The sequence below is a fragment of the Corticium candelabrum genome, chromosome 1, assembly GCF_963422355.1.
Source record: "Corticium candelabrum chromosome 1, ooCorCand1.1, whole genome shotgun sequence".
NCBI lineage: Eukaryota > Metazoa > Porifera > Homoscleromorpha > Homosclerophorida > Plakinidae > Corticium > Corticium candelabrum.
Window position 1 is genome coordinate 13,048,345 of NC_085085.1, and position 13,065 is coordinate 13,061,409.

At 43.3% G+C, this 13,065-nt stretch overlaps 2 protein-coding genes across 2 annotated transcripts; one reads left to right on the forward strand and one right to left on the reverse strand.

Moving 5' to 3' along the window:
- Window positions 1-16: 16 nt before the first annotated feature.
- On the forward strand, window positions 17-3,075 carry LOC134182240 (uncharacterized). The gene is made up of 7 exons (XM_062649626.1): window positions 17-82; window positions 149-199; window positions 260-367; window positions 440-465; window positions 722-855; window positions 926-1,049; window positions 2,100-3,075. The coding sequence occupies exons 3-7, from the start codon at window positions 346-348 to the stop codon at window positions 2,736-2,738; spliced, it is 945 nt and encodes a 314-aa protein (XP_062505610.1). The 5' UTR covers window positions 17-82; window positions 149-199; window positions 260-345; the 3' UTR covers window positions 2,739-3,075.
- A 173-nt stretch (window positions 3,076-3,248) lies between these two features.
- LOC134192843 (uncharacterized) lies at window positions 3,249-12,840 on the reverse strand. Its single transcript, XM_062661605.1, has 12 exons — window positions 12,559-12,840; window positions 12,437-12,491; window positions 10,277-10,330; window positions 10,181-10,216; window positions 9,546-9,599; window positions 9,450-9,485; window positions 9,339-9,392; window positions 9,235-9,270; window positions 6,248-6,358; window positions 5,916-6,188; window positions 5,263-5,637; window positions 3,249-4,783 (listed from the first exon to the last, which is right to left on the reverse strand). The coding sequence occupies exons 1-12, from the start codon at window positions 12,838-12,840 to the stop codon at window positions 3,483-3,485; spliced, it is 2,667 nt and encodes an 888-aa protein (XP_062517589.1). The 3' UTR covers window positions 3,249-3,482.
- Window positions 12,841-13,065: the final 225 nt, after the last annotated feature.

Sequence of the window (13,065 nt, forward strand, 5' to 3'; positions counted from 1 at the left end):
TCTACTCGTTACCATAAAATTTAGGTGAAACTTAGACACAATTTTTTCTGCACAGGACAACCTGGCTTCAATGGGAGTGACGGTAAATTTCTTGATTCTTACGTAATTAAATAAATGTCATGCATAAGTATGTTATCTTCTCATCTAGGCGCACCCGGACCTCCTGGACCTCCGGGAGCTGTGAGTGTTGGTCCACCAGGTACGTGGTACCACAAACGTTGAAGAGTTGGATTTATGAAGATTGTTAGTATTTTCATAGGTGAAGAGGGCCAAAAAGGCGACAGAGGCGAAAGAGGCGAAAGAGGCGACAGAGGCGCCAAAGGCGAACGCGGTTCTGCTGGAAGTATGGGGACAAAAGGGGCAAAAGGCAAGTGGTTATAAGACTGTATTCTTTATATGTAGATACCGGTAGCAATGCTTATCAATCTATTTTTAATAGGAGAAAGAGGAGAACCAGGAAATCAGGTAAACATGCAAACTGTATGAGCTATAGCGTACGCGTATACATGCATGTTCGTGCATGCATGTGCTGATCATGTGCGTGTTTTGCAGCTGTGTGTGTGTGTGTGTGTGTGTGTGTGTGTGTGTGTGTGTGTGTGTGTGTGTGTGTGTGTGTGTGTGTTGTGTGTGTCACTGTGTTTGTGTGTGCGTGTGTGTGTGTGTGTGTGTGTGTGCGTGCGTATGTGAATGTTATACTCTAAGATTTCCTTGTTGATTGAAGGGATCCCAAATTTCCAAGATAGCTGTAAAGTACGTGGGCGGAACTTGTACCGCTAGAAACAAAGGCGAAATATACATGAACCCACGCAACAGCCATCTTGTCGTGTGCGACGGTTCAAACTGGAAATACGTCAAGTAACCAGAATTACTAATCACAGACCACATACCGTTTGTATACAGCCAATTGTAACCGGTTACATTTCAGACTCACAAGTATCGTGGCACCAACAATCGCTAGTAGCTGTAAAGAGTACTACGACAGAGGTTTTCGAGGTAGTCAGCACTCGAAGGCTTACCTACTGAGAGGCACCGGTTGGTCAAATTACAAGGTTAGATGCATCGACTTAGCTCACTGCACGAGCCATCTCAGCAGAGTCTGTTGTAAATCTGTGGAGTTTGCTGCATATCTAGACATATCTGCATGCCTGCTGCATGTATACGTTGAAACAGCCGCGTTTGCTTGTTTCAGACTGACAGTGGCGTAGCTATGCATGAGGCCTGGTACAGGCACGAGACCTGATACGGGCACGGGGCCTGGTACGGGCACGGGGCCTGGTGCGGGCACGGGGCTGGTACGGGCACGTTTTCCTCAAATTTCAGTCATGGGGCAAGGGCGTCAAGTACTATGCCATAATGGGCTATAGGGTAGGAGCTACCCTCCCCCATTTTTTAGGGCGTGGTTTGTTAAGAATATTGTATTTAGTCTCGGGTTGTTTGAGAATTAAGCAGTCCTAAAACGTTTTAGTTTTGAAATGTTACGCGTTCTCTATAACGTCGCATGTTCAACTTATTGATGAGTCCCCTCATGACTCTTGAGTCCCTCGTGACGTCCTTGCATGGGGCAAGAGAGGCTAAACGACATGGCTATTAGGACCATTGAAAAAAAGAGACTTGTCACAAGCAATAGATCCAGATCGTGCAGTTGACACTTTTGCAGATCTATGCTATGGAGAGTTGAAGCTTAGATGCAGTCAGATGCATTTGTAGTTGAGCGTTCAATGTCATGTACTAGATATTGGGTGCATGGGAGGCTCTAGTCTCGCGTAGCCAGACCTTTTCCCATCGCGTCATACTTCCGGGCAGCGGAAAGGGTCTAGCTGCACGAGACTAGGTGGGCTCGAGCGTCCAGCCGGTCGTGTCTCCCGCGGGGGGAGCGACCGGCTGGATACTCGAGCTTACATTGGTGGCAGCTAGGTTCGATGCTGGTAGAAGTGGAGGGCTGCCCTTCTATAAGGAACGGATTCTGCTGCAAATTTCATTCACCATAGCGGCGTACTTTGCATGCCTTCCAGTCTTCAGAGCCTGCCTACGCCACTGCTTGTTTGCAAATAGAAATAAATGTTTGTGTCGTGTAGTAATCTTAGCTTCTCTTCATGCAGACGTACTGTGATATGACCTCAGGTGGTTGGACACTAGTTGGTCGAGCTTGCGGCAGCACTACCGAGTTCGCCCCGAAGAGCACATTCTGGTATAGCAACGCCCTCATCAATCCGAATACCGCTGAAAACATTAGAGACCTGCGTTCGATGAAAAACAGGGGCTGGATTAGTATCCCAGGACGGAAAGTGAAGGTGTGCTTTAAGGGACCTCAAACCAGCTGTGCTGTGTTCAGTCATAATCTTGGATTATCGCTCTCTCGACTATTTGCCAGCAAGTTTGGCGTTACCGTTAGTGAGAATTACAATTTTCAGAAGCTCAGATCCGCCTTTCACATTCCCCCTAATCTCACCTATAAAGCCAACAAACAGTGGTGTGGACTAAATTTGGGAAACGGATGTAATCACGGCACTAATCCGAACGTGGGATATCGTCACACTATTAGTCGTATTGGATGCATTGGGGACAACTCTGGTCACTCGATGTGTAGGCTTGATGACTATGCTCTGGGAATTGGAGTGAGCAGCTGTAAGGATGGCCACGGATGTTACCGCACGGGAACAAGAACAAAGAGTCTGCACTACAAAGATGCCGGTCGCTTCGGATACTTTAGACAAACTGCATTCATCTATGTGCAGTAACAAGGCAGCCTTGTGGTCTAGATGATGTGTCAGTGTGACTTGTTGACTGGTGCAATTGAGCCGTTTTAGTAAGAGCGGTGCTTTTTGTTGTAACATCTTAGATGTAGATGATTGGATAAGAAAGGTGTGTGTGTGTGTGTGTGTGTGTGTGTGTGTGTGTGTGTGTGCCTGTAGCCTAGTAGTTTGTCACAAGAGACATTGTTGTGTGTTCACTAGCTAGACTCTGCAACGCTATTTTGCTTGCTTGCTAAATTGTTGTTTCCAACAAACTTGCAATGATGTCAAAATAGTAATTGTTTAGCTAGATATTATTTGATGGAAAGCGAGTGAAACAGAACAGTGCTGTCTAGATGTTCTCCAACCACTCATGCACTCTTGCTACATACAGGAAACGGTTTACTACGCTATAAGACCGAGATATTCTAAACCACTTAATTATTTTGTAAACGGCCATATCCAAGCATGCACGTACAACAACAGCGTTTTCGTTTCGATGCATTTTAGATCAAGTTGATGTCAACAAATCAATTTTTGAACGTTGACCATGTCAAGTTTAGCTTCTAGCTTCCTCATATACAAACATACCTTGTACAAACATATACAAACACGTTTGTACTTGTACATACATGGACAAACAATTGAAACATCTAAAGGAAGATGGACAAGTCCGAGAGTAAACTATAGCTACAAAGAATCGCTCGAATTTAGCTGATTCGCCGGTCAGCTTCGTCTATAATTCTGAAGTCAATTATAGAAGCACCATCTTGGCCAAATAGCTGTGCCTCTCGTAATTGTTGCGTTTTGGAAAAGAAAACTGTTGCAAGGATTGACGTATACTAAATTGCTGTTTACGATAGACCAGTTAATGAAACATCGTGGACAACGACGCTCGTTCACCTCGTAGAAATAATCACTTTGACGAAGTCTCCACTGCCATTGTGTCGGTCTGAACCACCAGGAATCAATAGATTCTTTGTTTCTCCATCTTTCTTGCCTTTGGAATCTCTCCCATTCATTTCCACTCCACCAGTCCCTCCAAATCCAGTAGTCGCTGTAGCGTGGCCACAACACTGGTCGCCAAGAGCTAAGCATAAAAGGGTCAAACTCGTTCCTGTGGTAGTTGTAAACATGCAGTCTTTGCAAAGTGTCACTTTCGTACATCCAAGCGTTGTAATACGACGACGTCCAAGAATTCCAATAGTATCTGAAACCACGAATGACGTCTCGTGACACAAAGTACGACGCCCGGTGTATGTAAGCTGCTATTGTTGTCACATTATAAGTAAAATAATCAATGTACGTGCTGTTTACAACGATTCCATGCCTGTCTGTTATATTGACAGCGTTTGATCCGATCGATGTAACATTGCTATATGTAGTATTGAATAGAGTAGCATTCCAATCTGTACACATGAAGAAAGTGGAATTGACGTAAGTCAAGTTTCGTCCAACAATGTTAAATGCTGCTATCTTGGCGCCAGTGAAATTTGTCATAGATACATTTTCCTGTTTGATTTCATCGATGTATAGACTCAACCAAACTACGAATTCAAAACTTGAGTTGACATATTTGATTTCCAGCATAGTACCATTTACCATGGTAACGTTGTACGATTTCGAGCCAAAATAGCTAACGTTTTTCCATACAAAAAATGCTAAGCTTGTATTGGTGGTAATCGTATTGATCCACGTGGTATTGATCTGAGTCATCATGACTGACGATACGTTCGTGTATGTCGAGTTTATTATTGAAACGTTAAGTAAAGTTATGTTGATGAAAGAAACGTTGATAAAGAAGCAATTGACGAACGTAGAGTTGATCGCAGCGTAGTGGTAAAACAGCAAGTTTTTGAAAATAACATTAACAAAGCTGCCATTAATGATCGTGTGATTGGTCACGTTCGCGAATCCGTATTTGTCTGCGGGCCACGAGGAACTAGTCCAAGAACTTCTCCACGGTAGTCTCAGTTTCCGGTGATAATGGCTTGAAATAGACACATTTCTCATACTTGTATTGTAGATAACGATATTAGTCGATCTGTATCCTGCCATTGCAAATTTACACAAACATTGACAAAGCAAACTATATTATGTAACTACTCTATAGCAAATGTTGTAGCCATGCTATTTTTAGTTTTAGTTCTGCCGTTACAAACATGCATATACGGGGATTTGCGTAAGCTCGTTTGCGTTAGTGATCTTATTAGCCTCTGTGTCTGTGTCTGTGTCTGTGTCTGTGTCTGTGTCTGTGTCTGTGTCTGTGTCTGTCTGTGTGTGTGTGTGTGTGTGTGTGTGTGTGTGTGTGTGTGTGTGTGTGTGTGTGTGTGTGTGTGTGTGGCGTGCGCGTATGCTTGCGTGTGCATGCAAAAACTAAAACGGTGCTATCAGTAACTGTGCAATGGTAATCTATTTAGTTAACAAAGGACTTCGCAATAAAAAGCTAGGAAATAATAAGCCTTAACCAATTTCTTCATATCAGTAATTTGTAAAATTATTGCGTGCAAACTTTGTTATTAGAAATTACCTTCGAATATTGTTGTAGAAAATCGTCCAGACAAAATTACGGAATTGTTCATTGCAGTATAGTTTGCAGTGACGTTTTCAAATTCTATTTGTCCAACCGTGGAATTGACGATGGAGAGTCTCAATATATCATGAACATTGGAGACAATCGAAGTATTAACAAGCGACTCCATTATCAAAATGCGTTTTGCTTTCGCTCTGATACGAGACAGTCTCAACACATCCACATATGCATTGTATACAACAACGGACTTCTTTTCTACGGCGCTGACCTGCCGAAATAAGTGTCTTCCAAACATTCGGCAAGTCATACTTGGTAGATAGTTGCAATTGTCAGGAGGAAATGTTTCGTACTCATAATTAATACTTGTTTCATCTAATACAAGAAAGCGCCGTATAAGTGCAAACACTAGAACGTTTGTGCATGCACTCACAACATTTATAGCATTTCTGTATGCGTTGTCAACACCACACCGCATTGCAACGCTCAATTCATGCACCTCAAAATCAATAACATGCACTTCTATGTAATTATATTAGTAATAGAATGCACGCAGCTTGGATCTGGAATTGTCGCAATGTGCATGGCCGGCCAAACGCGTACATAAACAAATTTGCAGCTCGATTACAGTTTAAACCTTATACGGGACTTACCTCGAACGACTAAAACTGCATAACTTTTTGCCGTACCCAAAATATTTTCTGCTACACATACGTATGTTCCGGCGTTTTGGCGACCGACATTACGAATGACTAGCGTGCCGTTTCCGTTTGCATATGTGGTTGCTCGAGATTGAGACATAGCAGAGTACAGCTTTAGCCAGCGGATTTTGGGTTTTGGTATAGCTTCAGCTCTGCAATTAAATATGGCATCTCTAGACTGCATCGCGACGACATCTTGTGGATGACTGGTAATTACTGGAACATCTAAAAATTAACATTATGACAAATAATTGTTAATATTACACAATTAGCACTAATCTTACCAATGCTATTTCCATCATCTCCTTTTTCCCCTTTATCTCCTTTTTCGCCACTAGCCCCTTTTTGACCGACCACACCCATGAAGCCTTTGAATCCTCTCTCTCCTTTCCTACCTGGGTTGGAAACAATTTAGAAACAAACTAGAAAATAGCGCCCGCGATATTTTAATGGATGATGGAAAGCTTATTACAACTTCAAGGAACAGCTACGATAATCTTCAGGAAGTTTTGAAGAGGCTGTAAGAAGCAAGCCTACGACTAAAGAGAGAAAAGTGCATGGTAGCGGCACCATCGGTTGTCTACTTAGGTCACAGAATCGATGTCCAAAGACTACACCCAACGGGTGAAACACTACAAGCGTTGAGACGAGCGCCTACACCAACCAATGTGACAGCGCTAAAGAATTTCTTGGACCTTCTCAATTACTATGGCAAGTTTGTTCCACGGCTAGCCAGCATGCTAGCACCTCTTTATGAGATGTTAAAAATCACTAACCTTGGAGGTGAACGGAACGACAGGGCGGAGCATTCAATCGAGCAAAAGGCGCTTTCAACATTAAGGGTCTTAGTACACTTTGACCCAAGGAAGCCGAGTGTAGTCATCTGTGACGCATCGCCGTATCGTGTGGGTGCAGTATTAGTCTACAGAATGCCAAGTGGAGAGGAAAGACCGATTGCGTTCGTCTCTCGTACACTAACCGAAGCGGAGAAGGACTACGCACAGATAGATAAGGAAGGTTTGGCGTCGATCTTTGCGGTAAAAAAGTTTCATAACTATGTTTTTGGTCGATCTTTCACAGGAGTGACCGATTATAAACCATTAATAGGCGTGTTTGATAAAAACAGATCGGTACCTGCTTTGGCATCTAGCAGGATTCAACGATGGGCCTTGGCATTGGCGGCTTATCAATATACAATCAAATATACACCCGGGAAAGATAACTTCTGTGCGGGTGCTTCGAGTAGACTTCCAATGGAAGCCACAGCAGACAACGATCAGATGGAAAAAGAGAGAATTCTAGCAATATAGTACATGGCTACGACCCCGGTGACAGCCAAAGACATAAAGCTCAAGACAAGAAGAAGAGACCCGTGGATGAGCAGAGTGCTACATTATACCATGGAAGGGTGGCCGAGAACAATGGATAATGAATTACTACCATACTGCATGGAGAAGACGGATAAACTTTCCGTGAGAGAGGGTTGTGTGTTGTGAGGCGATCGAGTGATCATTCCTATAGCTGAGCGTCCAGCAATCATTGCCGAACTGCATACGGGGCACTCTAGCATGACCAAAATGAAGGCTGTTGCGAGAAGTTACCTGTGGTGGCCGGGAATGGACAACGATCTGGAAGAAACTGTGTGAGCGTGTGAAAGATGTCAACAACACGTAAAGGCACCACTTCGGGCTCCGCTACACCCATGGTTATGGCCGGAACGACCATGGTCGCGCATTCACGTAGATTATGCAAGACCGTTCATGGGGAGAATGTTTCTTGTCATTGTTGGACTATATGCAACCCAGCCAGCTACCACAGAAGTTACGCTCGAGAAACTGAAGACGTCGTTTGCAATTATGGGATTCCCGAAAGTTTGGTATCTGTCAATGGCACGTACTTTACGAGTAGCAAATTTCGTACGTTTGCGAGAGTCAAGACATAATCCATACAAAATTAGCACCTTATCACCCGTCGTCTAACAGACTAGCCGAACGGGCGGTAAAAACCCTCAAGGATGGACTAAGGAAGCTGAAAACAGAAAGCTTGAATGAAAAACTGCAAACGTTTTTGTTGGCATGCCGCAATACGCCGCACGCCACCACAGGCTCAACGCCAGCAGAGCTACTCTTGGTAAGGAGACCGCGCATCAGACTCGACCTCATTAGACCGAATTATAGTAGACACGTTCGCAGGAAACAGGAAGTTCAAAAGAAAATCACGATACTAGATTCCAAAGCCGGAAATGCAACAGAAGGGAGCAAGCCTTTTTTGTCCGAAACTTTGGAACGGGACCTCGCTAGATTCCAGCCCAGGTGACGGAAAAGACGGGGCAAGTATCATACCAGTGCGAACTGGAAGATGGTCGTATCATACGAAGGCATATAGATCATCTCGGACTGCGCCAGCACACATCGGATCGAGTTATCAGAAAGGATCACACGAACACACCAAAGAAAGACAGCACAGATCTAGAAGGGAAAGAGAGAGGACGAGAAATTCACGGAAGGGCCGGGGTTGACGAGGAACAACAGAGGAGCGATGTCGGTCTTGACCAAAGCAATACTCTTCCCGAAAGGCCCGAAGAAGAAAGAGCGACTGAGCAGAACGAACCTTTTCTACAACAGAGATTCAGGACAAACGAGGACCTGGGAGAGAGATAAAGTCGGACTGGGCGATAATTTGAATCCAGTAAACAAGACATCGTTGCGGCGGTCCTCTCGTATCAGGAAGGCACCCCAGCGACTAGATCTTTAAAAGAATGATTAGGTTAAGTTGAGTTTTATGGGGAAATCGATCGTTAAACAACCGTTGTGTTTTATCTAGAGGGGGAGTCCGAGAAATGCATTAGCGTGTTATCATATTGCATCAAGGAGCTGACCAATGAACAGCCAGTACGTGATTAGCACCTTGAAACTTTTAGCTATCTGAGGGGTAACTACTGTAAACGTAGCTGGTAATGTTACTGATAATAGTCTAAACGGATCAATAGCTTTGGGAAACCTTCCTCTAAACAGTAAAACATCCCCAATTCTTTGACTTTAGACCATCAGTGTGTCATGTAGTCGATGCTGGTGGTGGTTTCTACATCCATGTAGTCTCTAAAAATGCAGTCATGCTATTGGCATGTTAAATTGTTTGTTCGATAACGCTCTCAGTTTACTATGACATAATCTAGTTACAAAATGCCCTCCCACAAGTGGCCTCCGGGGTTAAAGTTAGCTGGAACTGACTTTGCTACCTTGTGGTATGAATTGCCAACAACTTGACTAACCTGGCCTTCCAGTATATCCTGATGGTCCGATATAGCCTGTAAACCATATATTAATATTGAAAAGTCAAGGTTTTGCAATTATTTTAAGAATTAACTAAAATCACCTTTCACGCCTTGAAATCCTCGAATCCCACGATCTCCTTTGTTACCTTTCGTACCTGTAGTCGTTCAATTAACTTTTCAACTTTACATAAAATAGATACAGTGCTAACAACCTGAATAACCAGTAGATCCTCTTGGTCCCAAATTTCCTACAAACAATTAGAGTGTGAAATACTACTTCTTGCAAACGTATAAGTTTTCAAAAGTACCTTTGACACCTTGGACACCAATTTGCCCATCACTTCCTTTGTCGCCTTTCTTGCCTATTAAATTGCAATGCAAGTATGCAAGTCAATGTCTGACTGAACCATACAAGAGCTACAAAAGCCTGCCAGTAACTCTCTAGATGACCAAGTCTATTCTATATCCTTTAATAGTTCTGTGTGTACAACAGCATTTCTAAATCAGCTCAATCTAAAAAGCAACTTGACTCTTATACATTGTATTAAACCAATTATGGTACTAACTGTTTCGCTTATAAGAGGTTGCTATGACACATGGAATCTGAACTTGCCTTATCACACGCACGCGCGCACACGCACACCACACACACACACACACACACACACACACACACACACACACACACACACACACACAAACACACACACACACACACACACACACACACACACACACACACACAAGCACACACACACACACACACACACACAAGCACACACACACGCACACACGCACACACAATTGTTTCAAAGAGTGTCTTCAATTGCATCTGTTTAATTAACCAAAGTCCATTTGTTCTCAACCACTTTGTTACCTTTCGTACCTGTAGTCGTTCAATTAACTTTTCAACTTTACATAAAATGGATACAGTGCTAACAACCTGAATAACCAGTAGATCCTCTTGGTCCCAAATTTCCTACAAACAATTAGAGTGTGAAATACTACTTCTTGCAAACGTATAAGTTTTCAAAAGTACCTTTGACACCTTGGACACCAATTTGCCCATCACTTCCTTTGTCGCCTTTCTTGCCTATTAAATTGCAATGCAAGTCTGCAAGTCAATGTTTGACTGAACCATACAAGAGCTACAAAAGCCTGCCAGTAACTCTCTAGATGACCAAATCTATTCTATATTCTTTAATAGTTCTGTCTGTACAACAGCATTTCTAAATCAGCTCAATCTAAAAAGCAACTTGACTCTTATACATTGTATTAAACCAATTATGGTACTAACTGCTTCGCTTATAAGAGGTTGCTATGACACATGGAATCTGAACTTGCCTTATCACACGCACGTGCGCACGCACACGCACACACGCACACGCACCACACACACACACACACACACACACACACACACACACACACACACACACACACACACACACACACACACACACACACACACACACACACACACACACACACAAGCACACACACACCACACACAATTGTTTCAAAGAGTGTCTTCAATTGCATCTGTTTAATTAACCAAAGTCCATTTGTTCTCAACCACTTCTCTCTTTGCCGTGCTAACTTTGCCTGCTGTCAGCTAAGGAAACTTCACTTCTCGTTTCATGCATCGTACTATTCTTCGTTGATTTGTTTTCCTGGTCTTTTCCTGCTAGATCTTGTTTCGCTCCAAACTTTAGTTTTTCAGCATAACTTTCAATCTGCTCAGACATTTGACGTCATCTCTCGTAACATCCCATCACAGTCAAGCCCAGCTGTGCCAATGTCACAGGCAATTAAGGCTTTCTTAGTAGACTTCACAGTTCCCTCTAACTCATTTGACATGCTGGACTCCATTATGACTCCTCCATCAACCGCCTTCAATGGTTTAGAGTCATACTTCGTTATTCTGACCACTTTGTTCCAGTGGTTTCTGTCGGACTAACGCGACTGTCAGATTATCGGTAACAAAATTTAATACACAGTGACTGTGACTCGTGTAAATTGGTTTTACGTGTACCGTCGTCAGAAAGCGAGGATGTCGAATTATCAGGTGTCGGAATATCGAGGTTTGACTGTACAATGTACATGTACAGAAGAGTAAGAAGATGACGGGGTCACAATCTGAATCTCGCTCTTCTAATACCCCATCTCTTCTAGAGGGATGCATGCTCGCTGCAAATCTGCTCAAAATTTAAGTTAAAAATCATATACCCCACATATAGACATCCACGCCTGCCTAGGCTCGCCTTCGCTTCTGCAGCCTATAGAGCTGTACACGTACATGCGAACTCGATCATCCAGCTGTAAGGTTTACATACATGCATGAGGTGATTTGCGTGCATCCGTGCATACATGCAGTATCACCTTATATAACACATGAACGCAATGCAAACTGAGTTAACTAACAGCTAATACATGTACATGGTACAGTGTAACACCAATGTTAGTGTACCGGTCACCTACAATAAGACATGACAGTACACAACGTATTCATATATGCCCTAACGGCATGCAAGTACAATGCAACTAAATACTTTCTTCTACGTTGATTCATCCACAGCAACAAATTTCTTTGCAAGTTCAGGTAATCTGCTCTGTCTTAGTGGACGTGTAAGCCGTTCAGTCTTGGCTGGGTCATTAATTGAAGACCTAGGTAAGGTTTTTCAACCGTCTCAGACAAGAGAATGTTCGTTCAGCTGTAGATGATGTTACGTAACAGGTACCGTCAGGTCTAAATCTCTAGATCAGCCTAAGTATTCTTCCGACAGCCCTATGAATTGAAATTTCGTTCAAAACATATTGTTCTTACACTGACACGATGGGTACAGAAGTCAATGGCAACGTGGAGAACAGAGTTTTCAAACTCGGAACATGGGAAAAGTGGGGACACGGGCTCCTGTGCCCCCTGCTTCCTACGTCTATGATCACGCACGGCCCTCATCATGCAACGTTAGGAAGCAAATGTATTGCACCTCTGTGGTGTGAAGGAAACACTAAGTTAGCTCGTGCGTGGTTAATCTAAGTCAATACAAGGACAACTTCAGCTGTATACTATAGGTACCCTCTACGTTCTTCGTTCTTACTACACTTTCACGAAGCTGCTCAATTCGGTCTGTAGCTATTGTTCAAAGTGTAATAAAGGCGTGAGCAGAAGGTGTTAGAGGTGCAACCTTAGTCTTACCTTGTATGCAAAGATGCCGATTGTTTACACAGCGTGCTTGCAAATATTCCCTTAACTATACAGGAAAATGACATTCTATAGACCAATTGCAAACAACAGTCTGTATCGATCTATATACTCACCTGCCGCTCAGCAACTGCACCAAAATAATGGTTCAAAGCTGCCAGATCGTCCGAAATTGCTCCTCTCGAATAGCGCGAGAGTAATTTTACGTCAGGTGAATGTATGCTCGTGTCCGAGTCCGGAGCTGTGGTTGGCTTGATGAGACGTTGCAGCTCGAGTAGTTGCGCCCGGTGAAGAATAAGCTGATAAAATGCAGCGGCCAGCAACACGAATGTCACAGCTGGAGTAGTATAGAGAACTACGCGATCTCGTATTGAAGATGGGAAAGAAGGCTTAGCCATGCATGCAAGTAGTTCGTAATATAGTCACGTGTTATTTAATTAACGCAACTGCTTGTGCATGCTAGAATAAATTTGTAATCATGTATTTACACAGTACGGGGCATGTACCAGTAATAGTGTGTGTAGCAACATCGGTATGCATGGAGTGGAGTCTACAGTGACTGTACACTGCGCGCGCGCGTGTGTGTGTGTGTGTGTGTGTGTGTGTGTGTGTGTGTGTGTGTG

Bases quoted from the DNA above. Each gene is read 5' to 3' on its own strand.
- LOC134182240 (XM_062649626.1), top strand. From the start codon at position 346: ATGGGGACAAAAGGGGCAAAAG. The intron at 466-721 runs GTAAACATGCAA...TGTTGATTGAAG, and splicing joins GAGGAGAACCAGGAAATCAG to GGATCCCAAATTTCCAAGAT. The intron at 856-925 runs GTAACCAGAATT...GTTACATTTCAG, and splicing joins TCAAACTGGAAATACGTCAA to ACTCACAAGTATCGTGGCAC.
- LOC134192843 (XM_062661605.1), bottom strand. From the start codon at position 12,840: ATGGCTAAGCCTTCTTTCCCATCTTCAATACGAGATCGCGTAGTTCTC. The intron at 12,492-12,558 runs GTGAGTATATAG...TTTCCTGTATAG, and splicing joins GTGCAGTTGCTGAGCGGCAG to TTAAGGGAATATTTGCAAGC. The intron at 6,359-9,234 runs GTTAGTCAAGTT...TTTCCAACCCAG, and splicing joins AGGATATACTGGAAGGCCAG to GTAGGAAAGGAGAGAGAGGA.